The sequence below is a fragment of the Neopelma chrysocephalum genome, unplaced genomic scaffold (assembly GCF_003984885.1).
Source record: "Neopelma chrysocephalum unplaced genomic scaffold, ASM398488v2 Primary Assembly neopelma1_65, whole genome shotgun sequence".
In the NCBI taxonomy this organism is placed as follows: Eukaryota; Metazoa; Chordata; class Aves; order Passeriformes; family Pipridae; genus Neopelma; species Neopelma chrysocephalum.
The window spans coordinates 4688302-4710433 of NW_020897722.1; the positions used below are offsets into that span (position 1 = coordinate 4688302).

Genomic DNA, 22132 nt, shown 5'->3' on the forward strand with positions numbered 1-22132 from the left:
TCTTTTCCTTGTTCTCTTTTCCTTGTTCTCTTTTCCTTGTTCTCTTTCCCTTTTCTGATGTCTTTTATTCCCATGTTAGCTGAATTCTTCAAATCTGTTTCAAATCTTTGATTGAAATATACCTTAAATGAAGAAATTTCTCTGGGATTTATAAACACAAGGATAGTTTCTCTTACATTAGAGCAGCATTCCCAGCTATCTGAAAATACATTTGTGTGTTGGATTTGGTAGAGAGTTATCCTATGTGTGTACAGCCCTCTCTCTCTCCCAGTCTCAATTTGTTTGTTGGGTGAACAACAGCAATTTAGAGCACGCAGGTCTCTGTGCTGAACAGTTTTTTGAAGGAGTCTCACAGTTGACTGAAGATAAGTGTTTTTTAAATCAGATTCAGGGTGCTGGTAGGGCTTTATAAAGTTGGTTAACAAAACAAAGCAGAAAGCAAAATAAGCAACACTCATACAAGCACCCTTGTTTATGTGTTAATGAAACAGAGTGGGGGAGGAAGTGAAAGTAATAAATGAATTTTCAAAGTTTTAAAGTATCTTCTTCCTTTGACGCAAATTAAAACAATTGTCAAAGTGTTGAGCAAGATGGTCTTTGCATGGGTTTTTTTGCTAAAAGAATAGATAACTTCCCAAGTAAAAGATATTGAGAAATGCTACTGGGGGGAGCTGAGACAATTAACTTTGCCAGCTGACTTGAATAGTGAGGCTGCTCCACTCTTTTTAATGCTGGTTCTTTGTTCTGTGCTTTAAAGTTAACTCTCTGGTTTTGACCCCTTTTCCAAGTACAGAGGGCAGAGATACCCAGAAGCGACTGAAGGCACTGAATGCTGCTGTCCTGAGATTGTCCAGGAACATCAAGGAGTTGCAGACTGAGAATCGGAGGCTGAAGGAAGATCTGGATCATGTACTGAGCAGTTCTCCTCCTCCCAGTAAAACAAAAAGTATGTGCTGAAAAGTTGGTGAACGTGGGACAAGGGGTTTAGGTAACAGCTGAAAGATGTTTGGGAGCAGGACCCTGCAGTGGTAGAAAAAAGGGAGTTATTACAAAGGTGAAGACTTGGGAGTGGCAAAGGTTGAAATGAGAACTTTCTCACAGGAGTCACTGACTTCTGGATGTGTTGCTCCAGTCAGACCTGCATTTCCTCTATTATTCTCCTTGAGAATTCTGAACTGGAATCACTAGAGGATTTAGCATTGCACTGAAAAACTGTTTTTCAGTTGTTGAAAACTGATGAATGTGAATGTTGATTTCTGAGCTAATTGGTTTAGAAGTCGCATATTTTAAGCCCATTCACCTTTTTCCATTGGTACATATTTAAAGTTGGCATTCAAAGGTCTTCAGATGGTCTTTCTGTATGGACAGAAGTTTCAAAAAGCGAGAACAGTGTTGACCCACTGATGTAGCTACATGTTTAAAGCTTTGTTATTGTGTTTAGATTATAATGAGTGGAGCAGACAGAGGCTGGTGAGGCGGATTTCGGAACTAGAAAAAGTAAGTGGTCGTGGTTTTGTGGCCTTACCTGTCTTGGAGCAGAAAATGTAGAACCACTGGCTTGTTCCCCTGGCACATCACCCTTCAGTGTATCAGCTGTGTGCATTCTGCCTCATACATGTAAATTGATATCTGTAGCATGTGCCTTTCCTCCCTGTTTTCTTTGATCATATTTGTCACATAGAGATGCACGTTTTAGAATTAACTTTCATTTGATCTTTTCTCATGGCCTAACTAAAATTTTTTTATAGTAAATTTGAATTTTCCCCTTCCTTTTTTTTTTCTCTTTTGTGTTTTCCATGTAAATTTATCCTGCTTAGAAAGTATGTGCCATGGAGAGCACCAGGGTGTCACCAGCAGATAGTGATTCATCACAGTTGCCTGCTGTGTCATCTTCACCTTCTGTAGACCTGGATCATCATCCAGCCCCCCAATATATAGACCATGTTGAGGAATGTCATCGACTCCAAAGGGAAGTGAAGAAACTGAAGAGTGACAGGAAGGCACTTCAAAATCTCCTCCTCAGTAAAGAGTAAGTGTGACTCTTGTCTGGGATGTTGTTCTTTTGTAGGTGTGAATTGTTATTTCTGTTCACTTTATGAAATAATGTAATAAGTACTTCACATTTTCAGCAAGAAAATTAATTTTGAGGGTCCCTTCAGCTTTTATTTCAAATGCTTCTGTTAATCCTACTCTCTTTGTAAAATTACATTGCAGAAAAAAAGGTCAGAGGATGAAAAATGAGAATTTCTGCTTGTTTCTCACATGTTTTTCAAGGCTTATTTTTCTGCCATCCACACTGGAAACCCTTTGACGGATTCTGTGTCTCTTTATGCAGCACTTCTTGCAAGTGTTGTGCTGTAAAAGTTTGTGGGTTTCTTTCAACGTGATTTGTCCTGTGTCACTTCTGAATGAAGATGCACAGTGAGAGCATGTGAGGAGGCCTTTTCCTTCTGAACAATGTGTGCTCGTGTTTTGTTTTGTTTAAAAGGAAAAATTGAGCATTTAGTTACTTTACAAATTCGAGAAAACCCATTTTATTTAGAAGTTTAAAAAAAAATAACTACTTTGTGGAAGCATGAATGCCTTAAGTATCACTTAGATTTCCTTATTCCTTCAAAGATCAGATATCAAGCAGTTACTGCAGGCTAAGGCTGAAGTGGAGCTGGAGCTGCAGAAGTGGCAGAGTAAGATGGAAGAAAAGAGTACAGAAGAACAGACTTTAAGGTATCACACCTTGTGTTAGTAGATCCTTTCAGAACCAAAAGACTGTTGAAGTATAATTCTCTTTTGAAGTGGCTCAAAATCCATAGGAGTTCATCTGAACTGCAAGAAACTGGGAATTCTTTTAAGCAGAACTGTTTTGGAAAGGAGTAAGTTACTAGTGGAAGAATTCTGTAGAGTGATTTTAGAGGGAGTGGAAGACTAAGTAGTAGAGTAAAAACAAGAATTAAATTATAATAAAAATTAATAAGATAAATGGAAATAGCTGCCATGTTGGGCTCAGAGATGTTTTCTCTAAGGAAAAATTGTGGTATCTTTACCTTAACCTGTGCTCCTACACTATTGCCAATGTGTCATTCCAGTTGCTCCATGGATTCTGTATAACTGTGAGTAATAATCCTGTGCGAGGGTGTCAGAAAAAGGTGCCTTCATAATTGTTTTGTAAGAAAGGAGTTTGACTGACAAATATGAAACTGTAGCAGATTTAGATGTATTAATAGTATTAAGGGTACCACTGTAACCTTGGGACTTCTTAATTTTAGCATAAGGCTGTGCTGTCACAACTTGAGAATTGATGTTACATGTCTGTTACTATGAGAATAGATATTGTTATCCTGAGAAGTTTCCAATTTTGGCCTTAAAAAAAAAAAGCCCAAAGCAACCAGGTGTTATGAAATATATTCAGTATTTTCAAAGCAGGAAAATCAGAAAACTTCTAGATATAAATATCTTTGCTTTTCCAACCATAGTGAGGAAATCCAGAACCTGACACAGAAAGTAGAGAAACTGGAGTCAAAATTGGAGGAAGAGAAAAGACAAATGGCAGAAGATACAATGGAAAATCTTCATAAGGTACAGACACACAGGTTTTTTGTGGTTTGGGGTTTTTTTGTGTAGTCATGTTAAGCACATTTCACTAAATACTACTGGGAAATTATTCCTGGGGATTTTGATTGCACTTAAAAATAAATAGACCCTGAAATACATGTAGTAAAAAATATGAATAAAAATGTCCACTTGCTTAAGAGGGTTCTGGTTTTTGATATACTGTGCAATTCTTTAGATTCTTTTTTTGTGTGTTATAGGCTGATGGATGCTAAGAGGATGTTTTGAATACCAAATAACTCGAGTCTTTAAAAACAGCCAACAAACAGCTCCTTTTTTCCTCTGCAGACTATATATATTCTTGGCCAGTAACCATCCATTTATTGAAATGTTCCCATTATTTGTAATTATCACTAAGTTCCTACCAATTTCTCATTTTAATAGTAGGTTGTCATTTTTAATATGACATGATCCATTTGCTAAACTTAAGCCTGTAACTCGGCATTTTTAGGTTATAAATAAATCCTTTTCATGGAATCAAGAGGTTTTTTTAGAGTCTATAAAATCTCTTGTTCCTCTATTTAAAATTTTACACCAATAAATTAAATTAGTCTTTTAAACTTGCAGCTAACTTTTGTTTGGCAAATGAGGTCTGACAATTATTGTGGGATAATTAGGGATCAAAAGGATCAAATGGTGAGAGGTGGAATATGCAACCACACCTCAGAAGAAATAACTGGAACAAAATCTTGTTTTGTTCTTGGTTTCTTTCTTTGTCCTCTAATTAATTTCTTCAAGATAGAAGAGTAGAGTTATGCCAGCTTACACAAAGCCCTCTGTTTGCTCAGTGTCTGACAAGGCCAACTAATCAGTAAGTTTAAGCAGATAATTATGGGGCTACAGTTGCCAGGATGAGACATTAGAGAATTCCCTGGTTAATTAATACTTGTCTTTCCTGGAGAACTGCAGAATTAGGTAACCTGACATTTCTTCTCAGTCTGTTCATAACATACAAACCATTTCTGATCAACAAAGCAGTGGGTTAGCAGTGCCTTAGCAAAGCATAGAAAAATAGGAGTATGTGGAAATGAGAATTTTTCCATTCCCATGCTCTGCTAAGGGCTAAAAAGGGGGCAGGAATGTGTCTCACTGTAACAGTCATCTGGATGATGAGTTTGAACATGAGCAGGGTTCAGAACTAAGAGTTTCCTCTTGAACTTCCTTCTGCCCTGCAGGCAGGATGAACTCTGGTGCTGATTTTCCTGAGTCATTAGTAACCTGTCTCCTTCACAGCTTTGTGTCTTGACTGTACTAACTTAAAGGTTCTCCTCTGCAGTCTTCACCAGTCTGCACAGTTAAAGGCAAAGAAGATCACAGGGAAGAACAAGCAGCCAAAATCATCCAGAGACACTGGAAGATGTACAAAACCAAGGTGAGATTGTCCTAACAGGGAACAGCAAAGACATGCCCCTCTGAGTTTTACTCTTTACCAACTGTCCACATATCTTAAAAGATGAAAAGGTTTTTTTTCCTTAGGTTTGTTGTTTGAGGGTATTTTTGGGGTTGAAACAAGTATTTTCTGTGTGTTTTAATTGTTGGGGAATATTTGGAAAGTCTTTATTAGATAAAGCTCATATATATTTGTGGCATTAACATGAGCATCTTTCATTTCAGAAAGAAGAAATTGCTCTGGATGAGGTGAGTCTGTTTACACCCGACAAAACAGTACAACAGATTTAATTTGTATCAGAGAGCAAACAAATAACTTCAAAGATGTTTTACCACAGTGATGTTTGTTCTTCAGACTGGCATATAATCTTCCTTCTGACATCCTGGTTTTGTTTCATACATCTTGTCAGTGATTCCCTTTTGGTCTCAAATTTTCCTTACTTAGTACCTTCTGCAAGATGAATGTACTTCTGAAAATTTTGATACCAACAGACAGGATTTTTTTTCCAAACTAGATAATTCTAATAATGCTTTAATTTTTACTGTGATGAATCTTCAGAAAGATTTGAAGTAGGATTTGAAGTTTTTCCTAAGGAGAAATGTCTCGGAGCATTATGAAGAAACTGGCAAGTTTGTCAAACAAAGTCACTTCTTCATAAATGTTTTGCAGAAAGGTTTTGATTAAACTGTTTTTTCCAATAGCCCAGTGTGGCATCTTATGTTTGTTTCTTCTAGAACATTAAAAATCCCACTTTCAGAAATTAGTCTTTACGTCTAAATGCTTCTTGTAGACAACAACCCAGTAAACTCTCTGAGTGGAGAGGAAAGACTTGCATTCAGTGTTATCACCACAACGGTCTGCCAGGCTTGGCTTGGTTTTTTGATTGTGCCAGAGCATTTCAGATCCCACTGGGTAGCCAGAGTCTAATATGGAAATGGGAGCATGTTGCTGTATTGGTTGGTCCTGGCACTTGGAACTTACCTGCATTTGATAGGATCAATCATGAGCACCTCCCAAATGGAATTTAAACCCTGGAGGTGACCCCAAAAGTGTATGTCTGTGGGTTATCTTTTCAAGGAGCTAATATCTACTTCCTTCTCCCCCTGCTAGGCAGTTGTGGTGCTGCAGGCAGCTCTCAGAGGACATTTAGCTCGACAGAAACTGTTACTGAATAATGGGATCCATGAAGCAAAATCTCTCAGCAAGGTAATTGTGGGGCAAATGGGTATCCCAACATCCCATTATGTTTAGTTTGCAGTGTAAAGGACTGAACTTCCAGGCTTCATTCTCTGAATCACCTGGTGATGTTGTTTTAATGTGCTGGTTGGCAACTCCACTGTAATTCCAGGAAGATACTGAGCTCATTCCCTGGGCTCCCTTTCCACCTTCTGTAGTTCTCACTTTTTCTCAGAAGTAAAGCTATAAATTCTCAGTGTTGTGGACAGTAACTGGGTCTCTTTTTTTTCTGATTCTCCCATCAGCTAATAATGCACTCCTTAATTCAGAGTGCTATTGAAAACTTCACTTGCTCTCAAGTGTTCACTACTGGATCATTGTGGTAATAGATAAACTTTTGTCACTGAAGCTCAGAAATAAGAATCTGGAAAGCATCTTTGATTAGATTGAAAAATAAAGGAGTCTTGATGTGCCATGCTCAACCAAAGACTTGGTGTCCTCTGTCATGTTCAGCTTGCTTCAGATTATTTAGTTCTGCATATGAAAAAATTTCCTTACCAATTAAACATTCAGTTTCTGTAAATGATTTGCCAGTTTATATAAACATCCTTTGGGCCTTTATCAGGCCAAAGTTAATTTGTAGTTCTCCACCCAGGTTGTCCACCTGGTTGCACTTTACATGCTCTTTTATTTTGGCAAACTGGCCCCATGTAGTAGTACTGAATACTTTGCTTGATAACACAGAAGACAGATCCATTATGAAGGTTGCCTTACCTCCGTCATCATCAAAAGGTTTCCTTCCTGGAAAATAAATGAACTTTCCTTGCAGGTGTCTGCTCTGTCATTAATTGAATGCTGGTTCTTCAAAGCTTGCATGATGATCAGATTTGCATTTCCTGCTGATTTAGTCCTACAGAACCTTAAAGACTGCAGACCAAAAGATGGGAATGTTTGTTCTGCTGCCACTTTCACAATCAGGAGTAAGATTGTGAAAGGTTCTGTCAAGCTTCTGTGCAATCTGTAAAAGGTCAGTTTTCTTTAATCTGATTGCTTTGCAGAACTCCTGCCTGTCTTCCATGTCAGACTCCTTGAGCTCGTCCTCTGATTGCGAGGAGAGAGATGAGATCGTGACGCTCATTCAGTCCATTTTCAGGGCTCACTTAGCACGTACAGTTCTGCTTGAGGAGAGGTAAGTGAGGAGTAGATATTTCTGCAACATGCAGTAGCAAAATTGGTTTTATTACAAGAGAGGAGTATTTGTTTAATAGAATTTTAGTGTGGGTTCCTTGGCAGAGAAAGAGAACAAGGCCGTTGTTACAACAAAGACATGGGAGATCTTGCTCCTGAGAAAAGTCAAAAGGCATGCAACTAGAAGGAATTTTGTAGCAGCAGGAGTCTTTCTATATCCTGCTGCATATTCTCTTCCACAGCAATGAGTAAAAGTAAAGTAAAATAATTACTCTTTGGAAAAAACCAGATTGCTGTTGCTATCAAACAGATTGCTAGTACACTTGCTTAATATATGAATCTGAAGCCCTGACATGTACAAGTTAAGGGGAAAACTAGAATACCATCAAATGACTTAGCTCAGGCAGAGTGCAGTGATTTGCTTACTAGAGTGTGTCTCTTTGCAGGTCTTCTGTGTCCAGTGCACTGAGTGAGAAAGAAGATTCTGCACTTCACGGTACAGAGAAGAAACCGGTCTCAGCAGTGCTCCAGAGACCTCCTTCAGTCCTCATGTCGCCTCTTCCTGGTAATCTCATTTCCCTGTGTTCAAAAGTATGTGTGTTTTGAGTGGGTGCACACACAGTGTTATGGAGAACATCTGCACATGCACACACATGTGCAAGGGCATAGTTGTGCTGTGTGTGGGGCTTAATTTAATGACATGTTGCTTATCCTGGCACGTGCAGTTCCTTACATAAAAAATAAAAGATCTGAGAGTACCACTACCAGCTTCCTCACAGTGCTTTGTGTTTTTGTCACAACTGTGGTTTGGAAAGTCTCTCTGGTGCAAGTGGTAATTATTTGAGGAACATGGTGTTCCCCTGTATTGCCTCTCTAGTTCCTTTTCAGCCCTCCCATCCCTGTAGCTGTAGGATGGTACTTTCCACTACATTTTTGGGCCCTTAGCCATAGACAAGCTGAGAATGTTTTCACCACCCTGACTTAGTTTCTGCAGAAGACAGACAGACAACTGGTAAAAAGAACCATCCCAGGCAGCCATGTGTGTTCAGTCACGTTTTTTTCAGCAGTCTTCAGTTGCTGCAGTGAGGGGGAAAAATGAAGTCCTGGATAACCTTGCCAGCTAGTACTACTGTAATACAAACTGAGAAAATCTGTCTTTTTTATGGCTTTTATGCCATTTGGTTTTCTTCTTGAATTCTTTATAGCTGTTTGTGAGAAGATGGAGTTGAAGCCAAAGAGGCTTTTAGGAGGATGTTAGAAGTCCTGAGTGGGAAAGGCAAAACAATGCGGCAGATAAGGCAGCTTCAGACATGCAGCTTCAAAGGAGTTAAAAACAAATTGAAGAAGGTTGGTTCTATCCAGAGTGGGATATTTCAGGCTTTAATGGACCAGTTGGGGGGAAAAAAAGAGCAACTTTGAGTGTGACCTGAGAAACATTGACTTGTTTTTTGTCGATGAAAAGCTGACAGTCCCTGCAGACTTGCTCAGAAACAGAGAATGCTTTAAGCAGCTGAGGCTGTTTCTCTAAGATAGGAGATGGGGAATAAGCCAGATTTGCAGGGGTTGTGAAAACAGAGGTCACACTTCAGTGAAAGAAAATGTGTTTAAGAAACTTTACTGTGTTCCATTTTCAGAGGCACATTCCACTTTGTGAAGGAGTAGGTAGTACTTGCTTCTGAAGATGTTTGAGTTTTGAGTGATTTTAATTATGTCTAGTGACAGTATCGAGGAAAAAAAAATGCTGCAGCACCCTGTTTTGCCTGAACTCTACTGCAGTAGTCATTATTGGCATGCTCTGTGTAAACCTAGAGTAAATCAGTTGTGAAATTCTACCCAAAGAGGAAGAATCACTTAATTATGCTTAGTGTTTCTAAGACCCAAAGAAGGGTGTAAGATGAAGCTTGTCTGGGAAACGTGGTCATGTGAATCCCAACAGAGCACAGTCACTGTCTGGCTATGAAGTCTCCAAAGCTAAGTTGTATTGCAGATTATGGTGACAAATTGATGAGTGAAGAAGTTCTGGAATTGTTTCTACTAAAAGAGATAGAGAGGAAATCATGAACTTTCAGACTTTCTTCCTTGTGGTCCTTTACTGGTGAATATCAAAAAGGAGAGACTGGGAGCAAAGCAGGGTAAATTCGCTGCTGGTTTTAGGAATATGGGAGACCTTTTCAAAGTCTGGGATGAGGACAGAATGTATCCAGGTGGCTTTTGGAGAGGCATACTGGATATGTGCTTTTGTAGCTGCACAAGTGCCCAAAGACTGCCTGGCACTAAGCTCTCTGAATTATTTGGTCCTGATATATTGGAGTGTTCAACCAAACTCTCCCAAAAGACAAATCAGGAAGGAGAGCATTCTGATGTAAATACCACCTTTCTGAAGAAATGTGGCCTCCTGGTGATCTGTTTGGTTGTTTGCCATGTCAATTTATGTAGCTTAAACTAAAGTTAACCAAAAGTCCACCTCTGCCATTCTGAGCTCATGACTGGGTTTTGATGGTGAATTGGGATTTCCATGGTCATCCTGCACCTTGGAAACTACTTGAGACAAGGAGCTTGTTGAGCAGCTGAGTGATTTAAAGCAATCAGATTCTTTTAGCTTTTAATCATGCAGCTGGACAGGCTCTTACTTCATTTGTCCCAGGTCCAAACTTTCATTTTGTGACCCCTAGGTCTTATAATGATCTTAAGCTTCCAGTCAGTGTATATATTGCAATAAGTCATTTCACTTCACTACCCTTCTGGCAATATTTTGAGAGGAATGGGGAAGATAAAAATGTGTTTTAAAAAAACCTTATGTATCTGCTAGAATGAATGTATATAATCCTTGTCTAGCATTGCAGACTTTGGGTTCATTGTTTGCATCAGGTTAGATGTCTCTGTATTTTCTTTAAAAAAAAATTAATTAAAAAACTCTGGTGTAGCATTCAGTGCTGCTTTGCTTGTCTTCAGAATGTGAACAGTACTTGGAGATTTTATAAAGCCATGTCTGCTGTTTCCCATGAAATGGAACAGATATTAACTATTCAGTCTGCAAAATGTAGTGTTTTGTTTCATTCTGTCAGGGGAGTGTCAGGAAGGAAGAATATGTTCTGTACATGCACAGCAATCTCGATTAAGGGCAGAATTTCTCTCTGCTTATTACTGGCCACTCTGGCTGCAACTGTTAACTTCATTTGAGGCTTTCTTGAAATCATAATGAATTTACATACAACCCTGAACTCTAATCAGTGCTTAACCTTCACAAACACAAAGATAAAGTTGTCTCTGGAGTGTATTAAATTGAAGATGAGGACAAGAATCTCAGACATCAAGAGCAGGATATAATCAAGAATGGTTTGGATAATATTAAGCCATTTCATATATAATATGTTTATTGTTGGAGTTGCTTCTTCTAGTTACCATGCCTGCTTCTGGAAGTTCCCTTTGTTCCTCTGTATCACCAGAGCTACTGTCTCAAAAACCTTCCTGAAAAACTCTGACATTATTTGTTGACTGATGCAGAGAAGAATTTCAGTTAACTAGAAAGTCGTGTTTCTTTGCTTCTGTAGGCTGAGGTCAATGTAATGGCCTGCCTTCATTCCTCCTTGCCATTCACAGGCTCTCTGTCTGTCACTCTTTTTCTATTTCTGGGCCAGTTGTGGTCCCCTTTCTTTATTTCATATTCCAGTTTTTATGCTTGTTCTTCCATACCAGGAGATTTTTTCCGGTGTCAGGAACCTCTTATTTCACTACAAGACCCATGGCTTGTCTGTTCTCCCCAGGTAATATTCTCTGTGTGCCCTCCATTTCAGGTCAAAATCTCAGTGTATGGCCTCTTACTTGCTTCCCCTTCTACCACAGGTTGTCTTGATTAGTTTTCTTCTCTGGGAGAGTCTTTTCAGATAATTTATATCTGAAACTGAAAAGTAAGTGGAGCTGAGGGGAGAATATTGTGCTAGGAGATATTAATAGCTGAGGGGAGGATATTGTGCTGGAAGGTATTAATAGCAGTCATCATTTAGTTCACAGATCTCTTGTAGAGGGCAAGCTGCTGGTTCTGCTCTTCAGGTGTTAGGGACTTTGTATGGGTTCATTTTATCCCTCTAGTTTTCCAATGTTTACTGGAATCATTAGGGATCTATCTGTTCATGCCCTGAACATTTCTTCACACGTTGGAATGGATGAGATACATAGCAACACACATCCAGAAAAATGGCAAAGAAGGAAAATTAAAAAAAGTGAAGAAAAACAAACCCCCATGGTGTGGTCACTGTTTTGTTATCATTACAGTAGTGCAGCTGATGAATAATATTTTTGGTATTTTACAGGTGTAAGGATGAAAGACAGTGGCTGAGAGCTTCTATCTCTTTTTGTATCCATTTCCCTTTGCTCCATCTGTATTCTCATTGTTACCTTTCTGCATAGTTTAAGCTTGGGTCAGTTTTTCCTTTTCTGGGCGTGTAATAAATATTTGGTTTTATGACCTGTGATGGCTTCAGTATCAAATTGCTTTACTTGGTGGTGTGTAACCACTTGCAGAGATTTAAAGGCAATAAGACAAATGAGGTGTGGTCGGTCTGTCAGCTCAACACTGGCCATGCACGGCTGGCTCACTAAGGAAAACAGGAGCAGCTCTGTGCAGAAACATAGATCAGGCTTATCCATACCTGTGGGTAGGTCTGGAAACTCAGTGGCTCAGAGAATATCACACTTCTCACAAGGGCTTCTTTTGTCAATGTCGTTTATTGATGACTTTGTTTCCTCTGGAATCATTTCAGCCAGGTCCTCTGAGGGGCCGTCACATCCTGCTCCCGCCCTGCCCGGGGATGAAGCTCACTCAGACGACTCGGATGATGTTGTTATTGTGTCTCCTTTGTTGCAGATGAAGAAAAGCTACACCCACTTTTAAGTTTTGGTGACAGGCTCTGGTGATCTTGAATTATTGGATTAATGAACAAAACTATTTGTACCAGGATCAGGCATATCAAAGATGAAGAAAGGAGGAATAGCAGCCCCTTTTTAATGACAGTTGACATTATTTCATCAATTCTTTCATATGTCATCTCTGCAGACTTTATGGCTAAAAGCCACTGACTGACTGTTAACCTTATCCTGGCATGCAGAGAGTTTGGATTTAAAAACTCAACCAGAACACTTGAATGTTTTGTTTCACAATGAGGATTGTAAATTCAGTTGACAAATTTAAGTGAAAGCAATAAAGCCTTAAGCTATTTCATGTCAAACAAAGTTTTGTTTCAGATCAACTAAAATATAATTTGTGTAATCAGAAAGTGGTTAATGACATGACTCCAATTTTCAGCCTGTGTATGTGGAAGGGTACAGCTGGTATTTGTTACCTGGGCCTCCCTATTTAAAAATTTTACTTGTCATATTTTATATCTTTTTTTGTTTATTTTTATATTGAACATTTACAGACCTTGTAAGCCATTCCTCTGTCATAGGGCTATTCTAGGCCTACTGTATCAGCTGGCTTTTCTTATTTATTGCTTTTTCCACGTGTGCTTGTGATGATGTGTATAGAATGTTTTGTATTTGAAATGTCTGATCACATAATCAGATTTTTGGATTTGTCAGGGCAGGTGTGTAGTGGCAGGAGTGTTCTGTGAAGGATACCCTTGTGACTGCTTTCTGCTTACAGATCGCAAATCTGAGTTCATTATACAGAGTCATCTCTAAGATGTGAAAACATCTGACATAGGAGGTAAGACTGTCTGAAATGTTCACCTGACTGCAGCCCTCATGCACTGAGGGGAGGAGCACTAAGGCTTTAAGTCTGATGTTGCTTTGCTGTGGTTGATACCTCTTCCCAGTACTACCTTTGCCTGTGCACACCTGCACAGTGGCTCCAGTCAGAATCTGGGAGAGGGATCACATATCCACCCATCTTCTGTCCTCAGGTAAAGCTGCCAGGCTGGTGCTGGAGAGCACTGCCCACTTTGTTCTGTGCATTGTGGATTAGGATGAGTATAATAAACAAAACCTAATCCATGCAGTTTGGTTTGGGAACAGAAGTGGTAGGTTGGATTATAACAGAAATTAAGACTGCACCGAGAAACAGCACTGACAATAGCATTGTCCATGGAAAGACCAAAGACCTAAGGGGCTGTGAAGAATATAATCAGAGGGGTCTTTCCAGACCTTCTGTGCAGACTGTACTTTTTGACTGGAGAATTCCTACTGTCACACCAGCACCCTTCAAAACCATTAAAATGTGTGCGGGTTTTTTTAATCGTGATATTTATTGAAAGGAGAGTTTAATTTTACATGCACACATTGAAGGTTTGCTGGAAACCCTAATGGTTTCTTTGTCATCAAAGAGTAAAAAAGTCTCCTGTAAACAGAAAGCACACTCTTAAATATAAGATTTTTATCACCTTCTCTTTTTTAAATTAAAAATCAGTCACCACTGTTTTGCAGAATACCAATAAGTCAGGGCTGTCTCAGTTCTGTGATTTCAGTGAAGCACTATCTGAAGCTTATCAGAGTTTGTGCCAGTACTTGCAGCCAAAGAGGAAACTGGATGGCTGCAGCACAATGCAGCTGATTTCATTTAATCCCATCGGTGGAAATGCTGCCTGTACTATTTCCAAAGGCAGTTCTGGGAGCTCTCCATACCCAAAGCAGCCTGAAGAATGTCATTTGCACTCCCGATGGGTAAATTTTTCCTGGCTGTACTTTGGTCACATGACTGTCATCTGCAGAAAGGATAAAAAAAATATATATAAAATAAAAGGCATAGAATCCTCTTGGTAGAAGCTGAGACCTGTTTCCCTCTGTTTCTGGAAGTCATGTTAAGAAGAAGGGTCATTTTGCTAAATGGAAGCAGAGCTGTACTGAGTTGCCTGTGTATAATATTTCAAGTCTGTAACTGGGACTCTGTCATGGATCTCTCCAGAGAGAGTAACTAGAGCTGAGGACTGACACATTAAGGGAAGGGTATGTAGTGTGTCAGGACCCAGACTGATATCAAATACCTACCTAGCTGTTATCCTATAGGGAAATACTGAGACAGCAAATATAATAAAAATGGCATTCTTTTACTTTACTGTGCTGTAAATGACCAATATGAAAGCATTAGGAAGTTGATACAGAGCAGGAAGACTTGTGTTTTACCCGAGCCTGTGACCAGCAGTAGAGCTGTCAACAGACAACATCTGGCATAAAAGGGAGCTAGTATCTTGGGATGACCCAAAGGCACAGGATCAGGGTGAAAAGGATGAAACATTTTCTGGAAGGAGTGAAAATATGTCTAGAGCTTTCTAAAGTTGAGATTGCTATCTCCTAGGTATCAAAAATCTGATACTTTACTTGAGATGGGTTTCAAACTAATATTTTGGTTTGGAGGAGAACTTGCTCACTGCACAACGAGTTTGGTGTGGTACAGTAGGAAGAGAAACCTCCACAGTATCAGTAGCCTTTAACATGGTTGTGTTGTACACTGCAATGGAATGTGTTGAAGGGAACAGTGGTTGACACAAGGTTTTGTTCTGTGGTTATCTGAATGCCAGCACCTGTGGGAAGAAGTGTGGAACAATGATGGAAGAAAAAATTATTCGAATAAATGGCATTTTTCCTCAACAGGGAGCTGAGGACAGTGAAAATCAGCGTGGCTCAAACCTGTCAAAATAAACCCAATACGAACATGCTGTTTCTGAAAAGTAAGTTTTCTGTAGAAAGCCCTGGAAACCTTGTGGGGGCATCAAGGTCTTGAATTAAAATTAAATTCCACTGTAACCTATGTAATCTAAAATCACACTTTCCATTCTGTTGATATGGAATATTGTTTCCAACTTAAAACCTTTTGCAGTGTTTAGTTAGAGATTGTGTGTGACTACAGAGATTGGACTTTAATGGGACGTTATCTCTCTTGATCTCTTTTTGCCCTTAAGTTCCTTTGCCTGTAAATCTTTACTGAGGCATCAAGACATGAAAACTGTGGTGTTTTGCATAGCTATAAAAATAATCCCTGCACAGGCAACTTTTAATGTAGTCAAAATGGAAAAGGAATTATCTTGGCATATGAGAGCACCATTATTTTTTATGATCTTTTTAATATTTAGAACTGTGCAAATATTTTATGTAACTTATTTTGGGATCCTCGAAAAGCTAACACAATTGCAATGTGTTTACTCCTGATTGTTGAATTTTGAAATAAAGTTTGTATATGAACAGGTGACGTGTTTGTGCTGCCATTGCTGTGTTTGCATTGCCTCTGCCGGGTGTTCCTGCTTTCACTTTGCACCTGGGTTGACCTTTTATCCCTGACTGTTTTCCTGAGCCTGTGGTAACAAGGTAGCTTGGGAACATGCAGGGTGTGGAATTTCTGCTTTAGTAAAGGTTTAAGGTTGTCCCATCAGGAGTGAACGGGGTTCCTGACCAAAGCCTGGTGGAACTGAAAGAGCTGATGGACTTTTGTTTTCAGTCTTGCCTTCTGGTGTATTATAGGGATAATCAGTGTTGGAACTCACCAGGGGCACAGAGGTTTAGTTGTGCTGTAGAGAAGCACAGGACTGGGATAAAGTGGTCTGCCAGCAGCTGTGGGAGAGCAGGAGGCTACAGAGTTGAACTCTCCAGTTTGCTGACAGTGTATCCCCTCACTCAGTTACTGTTGCTGTTTATGAAGCTCTGGAAGGAACTAGGACTCATGCATTCCTTTCCAGGTCCACTGAGAAAGCCCTTAAGGACTCAGCCTTATGCTGCTCAGCCTTATGCTGCTCTGTGGACATAGAAGATCCCTTTAACTGCTGCCAAGACATGGGAATCCTGCAGTCACCTTCCTGTCAAGCAGAGTCCTTGTTGCAGGACTAAAACAGCTATAAGAGTACAAGATGAAATAATCTGTGTTTGATGAATATATTAACTAATTTCACTTTTTTATTCTTCCTTCTCTACTTACTGATATATTCTCTGGATTTCTTAGGACAAATTTTGGTTTTAAATCCTAAACACTGGAGGTAATCCATTAGGCATGAATGGAAAAGTTTTGATATGATTTCCTGGAGCAGACTAGCCTTGAATTCAGTTGAAAGCAATTAAATGTTTGCAGTTGTATTAAATCATAATTTGTCTTCATCTGAAGTCAGAATGCCCTTGACTCTTGCAAGCTCTGCAGCATCTGTTTATGGAAGGTTTGTCAGCTGATGAATTGCTTTCCCATATGAACTTTTAAGGGGGGAAGAAAAAGGTTTCATTTCATGGGCATCATTGAGACCTGCAAAGAGCAAAATTTCCATGTTAAACTCCAGGTTATTGGTGAGAGGGTTTTCAGATGTGGTTGGTGGTCAGGTGCTGCATCAGTTCCTCTGATGTTTCCTTCTAATGTTTGCTGGAGTGCTTCTCTGCTGGTAGAGACAGCACTGACATCACCTTCCAAATGTTTGCCCTGTTTACAGGTGTGTGTAAGTCACGAGGCTCTTGGTTATATGTGGCTTTTAGCACTTGTTCTGTCCTTGCTGTGGTCAAAGGAATAGCCTTGAATGGTGTGTTGCTATGTTCTTACTAATTACACTCTGTTGTAGTCCACTGGTTAAGTTGCTCCCCTTGCCCCTCCCACAGCCTGTCTTTCCCAATTTCCCAATCGCCTTTTTCAAATCTGAGAGTGTGTGGATTCCCACTGGTCTCCAGGACAGCGTTTGTGTTGTTCCCCTCACTTGAGCTGTGTATAAACAAACTTCCTCTGCCAAGGTGTTGCTCAGACTGTAACAGCTCCCCTTCTGTTTGGGAGGATTTTGCCAACTCGCCTCACAGGCACGTTGTGCCAGGTACCACATAAGCCCCTTTAGGGCTTCCGTTGTTGGTAGTGTGAGCAGATGTGTCATAAAATCTTGATGCTCAAAATGGTCTGGGAAGAACCAGAAGGGACATCATGTCCATTGTCAAGGGCTGTCTTGCCTCTCTGTCAGCCAGATAATCCCACACCTGGATCTCACTCCTCTCCCTCCCTCAGCCCGTCATCTCTGCTTCACTAATGTAACAGAGCTTGAAGGTTTTTTCTGCAATATGACTTCAGGGATGAAATACTGTAAAATCTGTCACTTGGTTACAGTGCTGCTTTTAAAAAGGCTATGTTTGAATGGCCTCTAGGTATATGCATGGAAAATTAGAATAGCTCTTAATAAATGGGATTGTCCATGAATGCCTGTAGTACAACATTGTGCACAAACATTGCTTAGCATTGCCATTATCTAGCAATAATCCTTATTTGGATCTTACACAAATTGTGGCAGAACCTTCTATTTATCTAACCTGGAAATTTTTCCTGAGCAGGCTCTCTATAATTTACTCACAGAACTGGCAGTTTTCTTCCCTCTCTGGGCAGATATTTAATAGCCACATATTGCATTTCCATGCTAGTAAACCTTCATTATTATACAAAATGTACCAGAATGTTATGAAGAAATACTTTAAATAATTAAACAGAAACTATGAGTGACAAAACAAACCAACAAAGTGGAATTTGAGCTGTGTGACTCTTTCCTTTTTATATTCACTTATTTGCTAATTTGCTGAACTTACTGGACTGCAAATAGGTCTTGCTGTGATTAGAGAGAGTTTGCCAAGTTCCTTTGTAATTGTTTCTTTGCAATTAACTAAATAATAGAATGTTCTGTGTGTGGCTCTCTGGGGAAAGGAGCGGGCAGGTGCTTTTGCAATAGGATTTCCACATCTTCCACCCATTTCCCTGGAACTCACAGAGTTTAAAAAGACTGGTAGAACATGAGAGAGAGAGAATATTGCCTCAGGACTGGAAATGAGAGAATTAACCTTTTCTTGTGCCGTTTTTGAGTTTGCTTACGGTGTTTTATGCTGGCCCTGGTAGTGGCTATTCTTTGTGTAAACCTGAAAGTCCCTGGGAGGATGTCAGAGGAAAGCAATGAAGACCCAAATGTTCCTGCCTGCAGATGCCTCCACTCAGGGGAAATCCTTCAAGCTGGGAGGAGAAGTCAGCTGGGAAGATCCCTGGCAACGTGGCTTTGCTGGGAAGAGGGGAGGCTGGGGACTGAGCTGTTGTGGAAGGGGCAGCAATAACGGGGGGAGGCTGGAGAGCAGCCCTGGCTTTGTTATTTCCTTTGACTTTGAGCAGAAAATTACAGAGGAAGCCCTGGGAGGAGAGGAAGGGTAGTCTTAATGGAGGCACAGTCCAGCTCAGCGGGAAGGAGGCACAGCTTGATGTAAGGGCAGAGTTTGTGGAGTGGCAGAGTCAGAGGTGTTGCCTAACAGTGGCAGCTGAGTGCAGAGACACGATTGTCTCACTGACCTCCCTCTGACTGTCCGTAATTTAGTCCCTGTCTCAAGAGGGTAACTCATCCATCTGCTGGCACTCAGAGTTCAAATTTGCCTTTTTTGGTTTTTTTTGAATCTGTATTTTGGCTAAAACCTTTTGTAGCACATATTAGGTCTGACAGTTGGGAGGACTCCTCACTCCACAGTATATTAAAAGCTGAATTATTTAATTTCAGAGTGAATAACAAAAGCTGGGGATATGGGATTGCTGTTTCAGAAAGTGCTCTCATTGCCAGCATCACATCAGCAGTAGGGATGTCTGCAGTAGAAAGAAGCTTGTGAAGAGTGAAAAATGCTACATTTCTAGGAGTGCTTCTCCAGACTGCTTGATGGCCTCACGAGGATGGAGAACAGTGCTGGCTGCCTTATTTTGGAGGTTTAAACCAGTCTGGTTTATCTTCGTTTTCTTTAATTTGGAGTATTTCACGTTTGCCCATTTTGTCCAGTGATTCTTTAGCAAAGCCACTGTCAGAGCAATTTAGTGAATGCTAATACTGCTCTTTGGGTTACTTTTCAGCAGGATTACCAGTGAACAAGCTGACATTTGCAGTTTGCTTTGGTTGACTGTAGAACAGCTTTCCATGCAAGGGTGATTTACTGTTAGATTTTGTTCCTGGGATGTCACAGCAGTGTCATGTTTTGTTCATTTTTGCTTTGGCGAAACAGAGTGAACCTATTTGTGTGGGAAGGGAAAAAGGCTGCTATAATCTAAACATGAGAGCCCTGATAACTCTCTTGTTGTGGTGTAATTAAGAATCACCTGAATAGAATCAAATGAGAGATGCTAGACATCCCAGGATTGCAAACATTGCTTCTGGAGGTGGTGCAATAGGCTGAAGTGCCTTGCCATGGAAAGTATGGTTGGTGCTGGATCTTGTGGTTTGTCTCTCATTCCTAGTTTGCTGAATCCATTTTATTCTTCTTTTCCCCATATCATTATAAATAATTGTGGTGGAGAAATGAAAACTGTTGATGCCTCTGTTTCTCCGTAATCCCAAATGCTCGTTCTACTATAATTTAATCCAGTTGTCTCCGCAGCAAAAGGCTGAGAGAGAGGCATGAACACCAGCACTGCTGAGCTACTCCCTTTCCCACTTACCCCTGTCCCCATTATGGTGCCTCAAACTGGGGCTGACACGCTGGTGTCACACCCCCATGTAACAGCATCCAGCTTTTCCTCTCATTCGTTCCAAAACATTTTGTTCGGTTTGATTTACATCAACTCCATCGAACAGGATCTCGGTGTGGAGCGTTTGCTGCATCTGCTTCTATTCCATGTCCATCGTTTGCTGACGAAGGTACTTGGCCTTGCAGCCCGGTGGGGGTTTTGTGTCACTCCAGAGGCAGCAGCAACATCTGCGGGACAGATCCCAGCCCTGAGCGTTTTAGCACCGAATTGCATAAACTCTGTGTCATAAGTGGCTTATGCAGAGATCTCTCGCCCCCAGCGAGGTCTCTCCGCTCCTTGTCTTTGGGATTTTAGAACTGGAGGTGAAATAGGTTGGATCGCTGGCCTTTAAAATAATTCCTTCTTCATCCTCGCTGGTGCTGTGAGAAAAAAAAATGAAAATAACAGGGAAGAAAACTAAATTAGCTGACGTTGAGCTGTCCTTCTGCAGAAAATAAGCCCTTTTCTTGGAGAAAGCTGGGGGGAGTTGAGTTCTTGTATCTTGTACCCTTGTATATCTTGTTCTTGGGCTCACCCTGCGTGGTGTGAACCCTCTGACGTGTGCCTTAATGCTATTTGGGAGTGATAAGATTTCCTTTTAGCTATGCTGATAATACTCATATGAAAATCCTGTCCCAGTCAAAAGCTATTAAAGTTGATGTTATATTTCAGAACATCAGCAGAAATATGTTTATTTGGTCTCCTAAGGTGTTAAATAGCCCATTTTAGCATTTTTTGCTCTCCTTATTTATAAAACGCATCAGTCGGGACAACATAAAGTATGAAATCCTGGCTGTGTTTGGGAAAAGTAATAAAATCATACTTGCAAAGGAGGTGTCTTCATGATATGTACAGACCTGCTGCCATTTAGGAGAAAAAAATCAGTTGGTATTACCCTTTTTTCTTTTTTCTTTTTTTTTTTTTTTGGATACACAGCACTCCCATATTTTCATGGGCCATAACGGTTTCTAATTCTAAACAGATGAGGGTTTCTCAAGCCTGTAAGACCTATGAGACATTTGCCTGAAGTCTGTTAGAGGAATGGATAGTCCTTTTTCCTTTTCCAACTCCAAATTATGTTGAGTGATATTTAAACACAGTGCTCTGAGCAATCAGCAGTGGGTGAGGTGTGCTGCTGCAGGGCTGGGAGGGGAGACTGGGGTGGAGAGAGCAACGGCCCAGAAGATGGTCTGAATAGACTGGCCAAGTTTAGGAACTCCTGCATTAATGCTGGGCTACACTACATGCTCACAACAAGAATGAAATTATTTGGTCTATTCCTTTAAAAAGAAAACAGCAAATATTTGTATGCATTTCAGTTGTAACAGGAACAGCACGATCTTTGTAATGAAGTGAATAAATTTGGGATTGCTGCTGCTTAGCATTATCTTTTCTATTCCACTATGCCATCCTAGTGTTATACGGAGTATTTACATACTCACTTGGTTCTGAGAAGTCCCGGAGAGGATATGCTTATATTTTTACCTTTAAGACTAAAAATAGTTTGGTTATGTTCTGTTTAGAAAGAAATGAAAAGCTTTCTCCATTGGGTTGGAGTATTATCCCTGGGAAAGTGGTGTCTGAGTGGCTCTGTGGGGAGCCCAGCACACGCTGTTATGTTGTGCACAGCTCCCACGTGTTGTGCAGTTGGATGCTGTCATTGCTGAAACTTTCAGGTGTTTGATTCAAGGCTCTGATTTATGATGTCACCAACACAAGCTGACAGCTCCAGGTCCATTGGAGTTGATGAAGTAATGCACTGGCTGTGGGTCAGGGTTTGGGTGAGGCCAAACCTTTGCCCACAGAGAGAAGGGTGGAAGGTGAATCAGAGTCAGTGCCAGGTACCATGTTCATGGGATCACAGAAGCATTAAGTTGGAAAAGACCTCTATGATCACCAAGTCCAACTGTCAACCCAGCACCACCACCATGTTCACCATGAAACCACATCTTCAGGTGCCATATCTGCACATTTTTTGAGACACTCAGAGAGATTCTGAAACTCAGTTCACATTATTATTTTGTTATTTTTCCAAACACCTCTTGAACTCTGTCAGGCTCAGTGCTGTGACCATTGCTCAAGTTCCTCTTGACATATAATTAATCCATCTCAACTTCCCCCCCAAAAATCCAGAGGTGGCAAATTTCCTCTTCCTGAGCTCACAGTTCCTAGAGACAGAGCATTATCCAGCACTCCCTGACTGGGTGCACACATGGCAACATGCATTGCAGCAGAGGGAGCACAGATGAACATTTAGGAGACACTCATCTCTCTCACTGTGTGTCAGCATAAGGGGGAAAAATAACAAAATAATCACT

The 22132-nt window shown here is 40.4% G+C and overlaps 1 protein-coding gene across 3 annotated transcripts in view; it reads left to right on the top strand.

The window, feature by feature from the left end:
* Positions 1–15539, top strand: part of IQCE (IQ motif containing E) — a 24745-nt gene extending 9206 nt beyond the window's left edge. The window contains exons 12-23 of one of the 3 annotated variants that reach the window (XR_003534269.1): positions 789–946; positions 1442–1497; positions 1818–2029; positions 2620–2724; positions 3471–3573; positions 4883–4978; positions 5221–5244; positions 6107–6202; positions 7231–7361; positions 7807–7925; positions 8566–8707; positions 12225–15539. Coding sequence is in view for 2 of the 3 variants with exons in the window: in XM_027683492.1 (XP_027539293.1) it covers positions 789–946; positions 1442–1497; positions 1818–2029; positions 2620–2724; positions 3471–3573; positions 4883–4978; positions 5221–5244; positions 6107–6202; positions 7231–7361; positions 7807–7925; positions 12121–12251 (1231 nt within the window). In the remaining variant the exon portion in view is untranslated. Of the gene's footprint in view, positions 1–788; positions 947–1441; positions 1498–1817; positions 2030–2619; positions 2725–3470; positions 3574–4882; positions 4979–5220; positions 5245–6106; positions 6203–7230; positions 7362–7806; positions 7926–8565; positions 8708–12120 lie in introns of all 3 variants that reach the window. The other 2 variants (XM_027683492.1, XM_027683493.1) reach the window with 2 other exon arrangements.
* The last annotated feature ends 6593 nt before the right edge of the window (positions 15540–22132 follow it).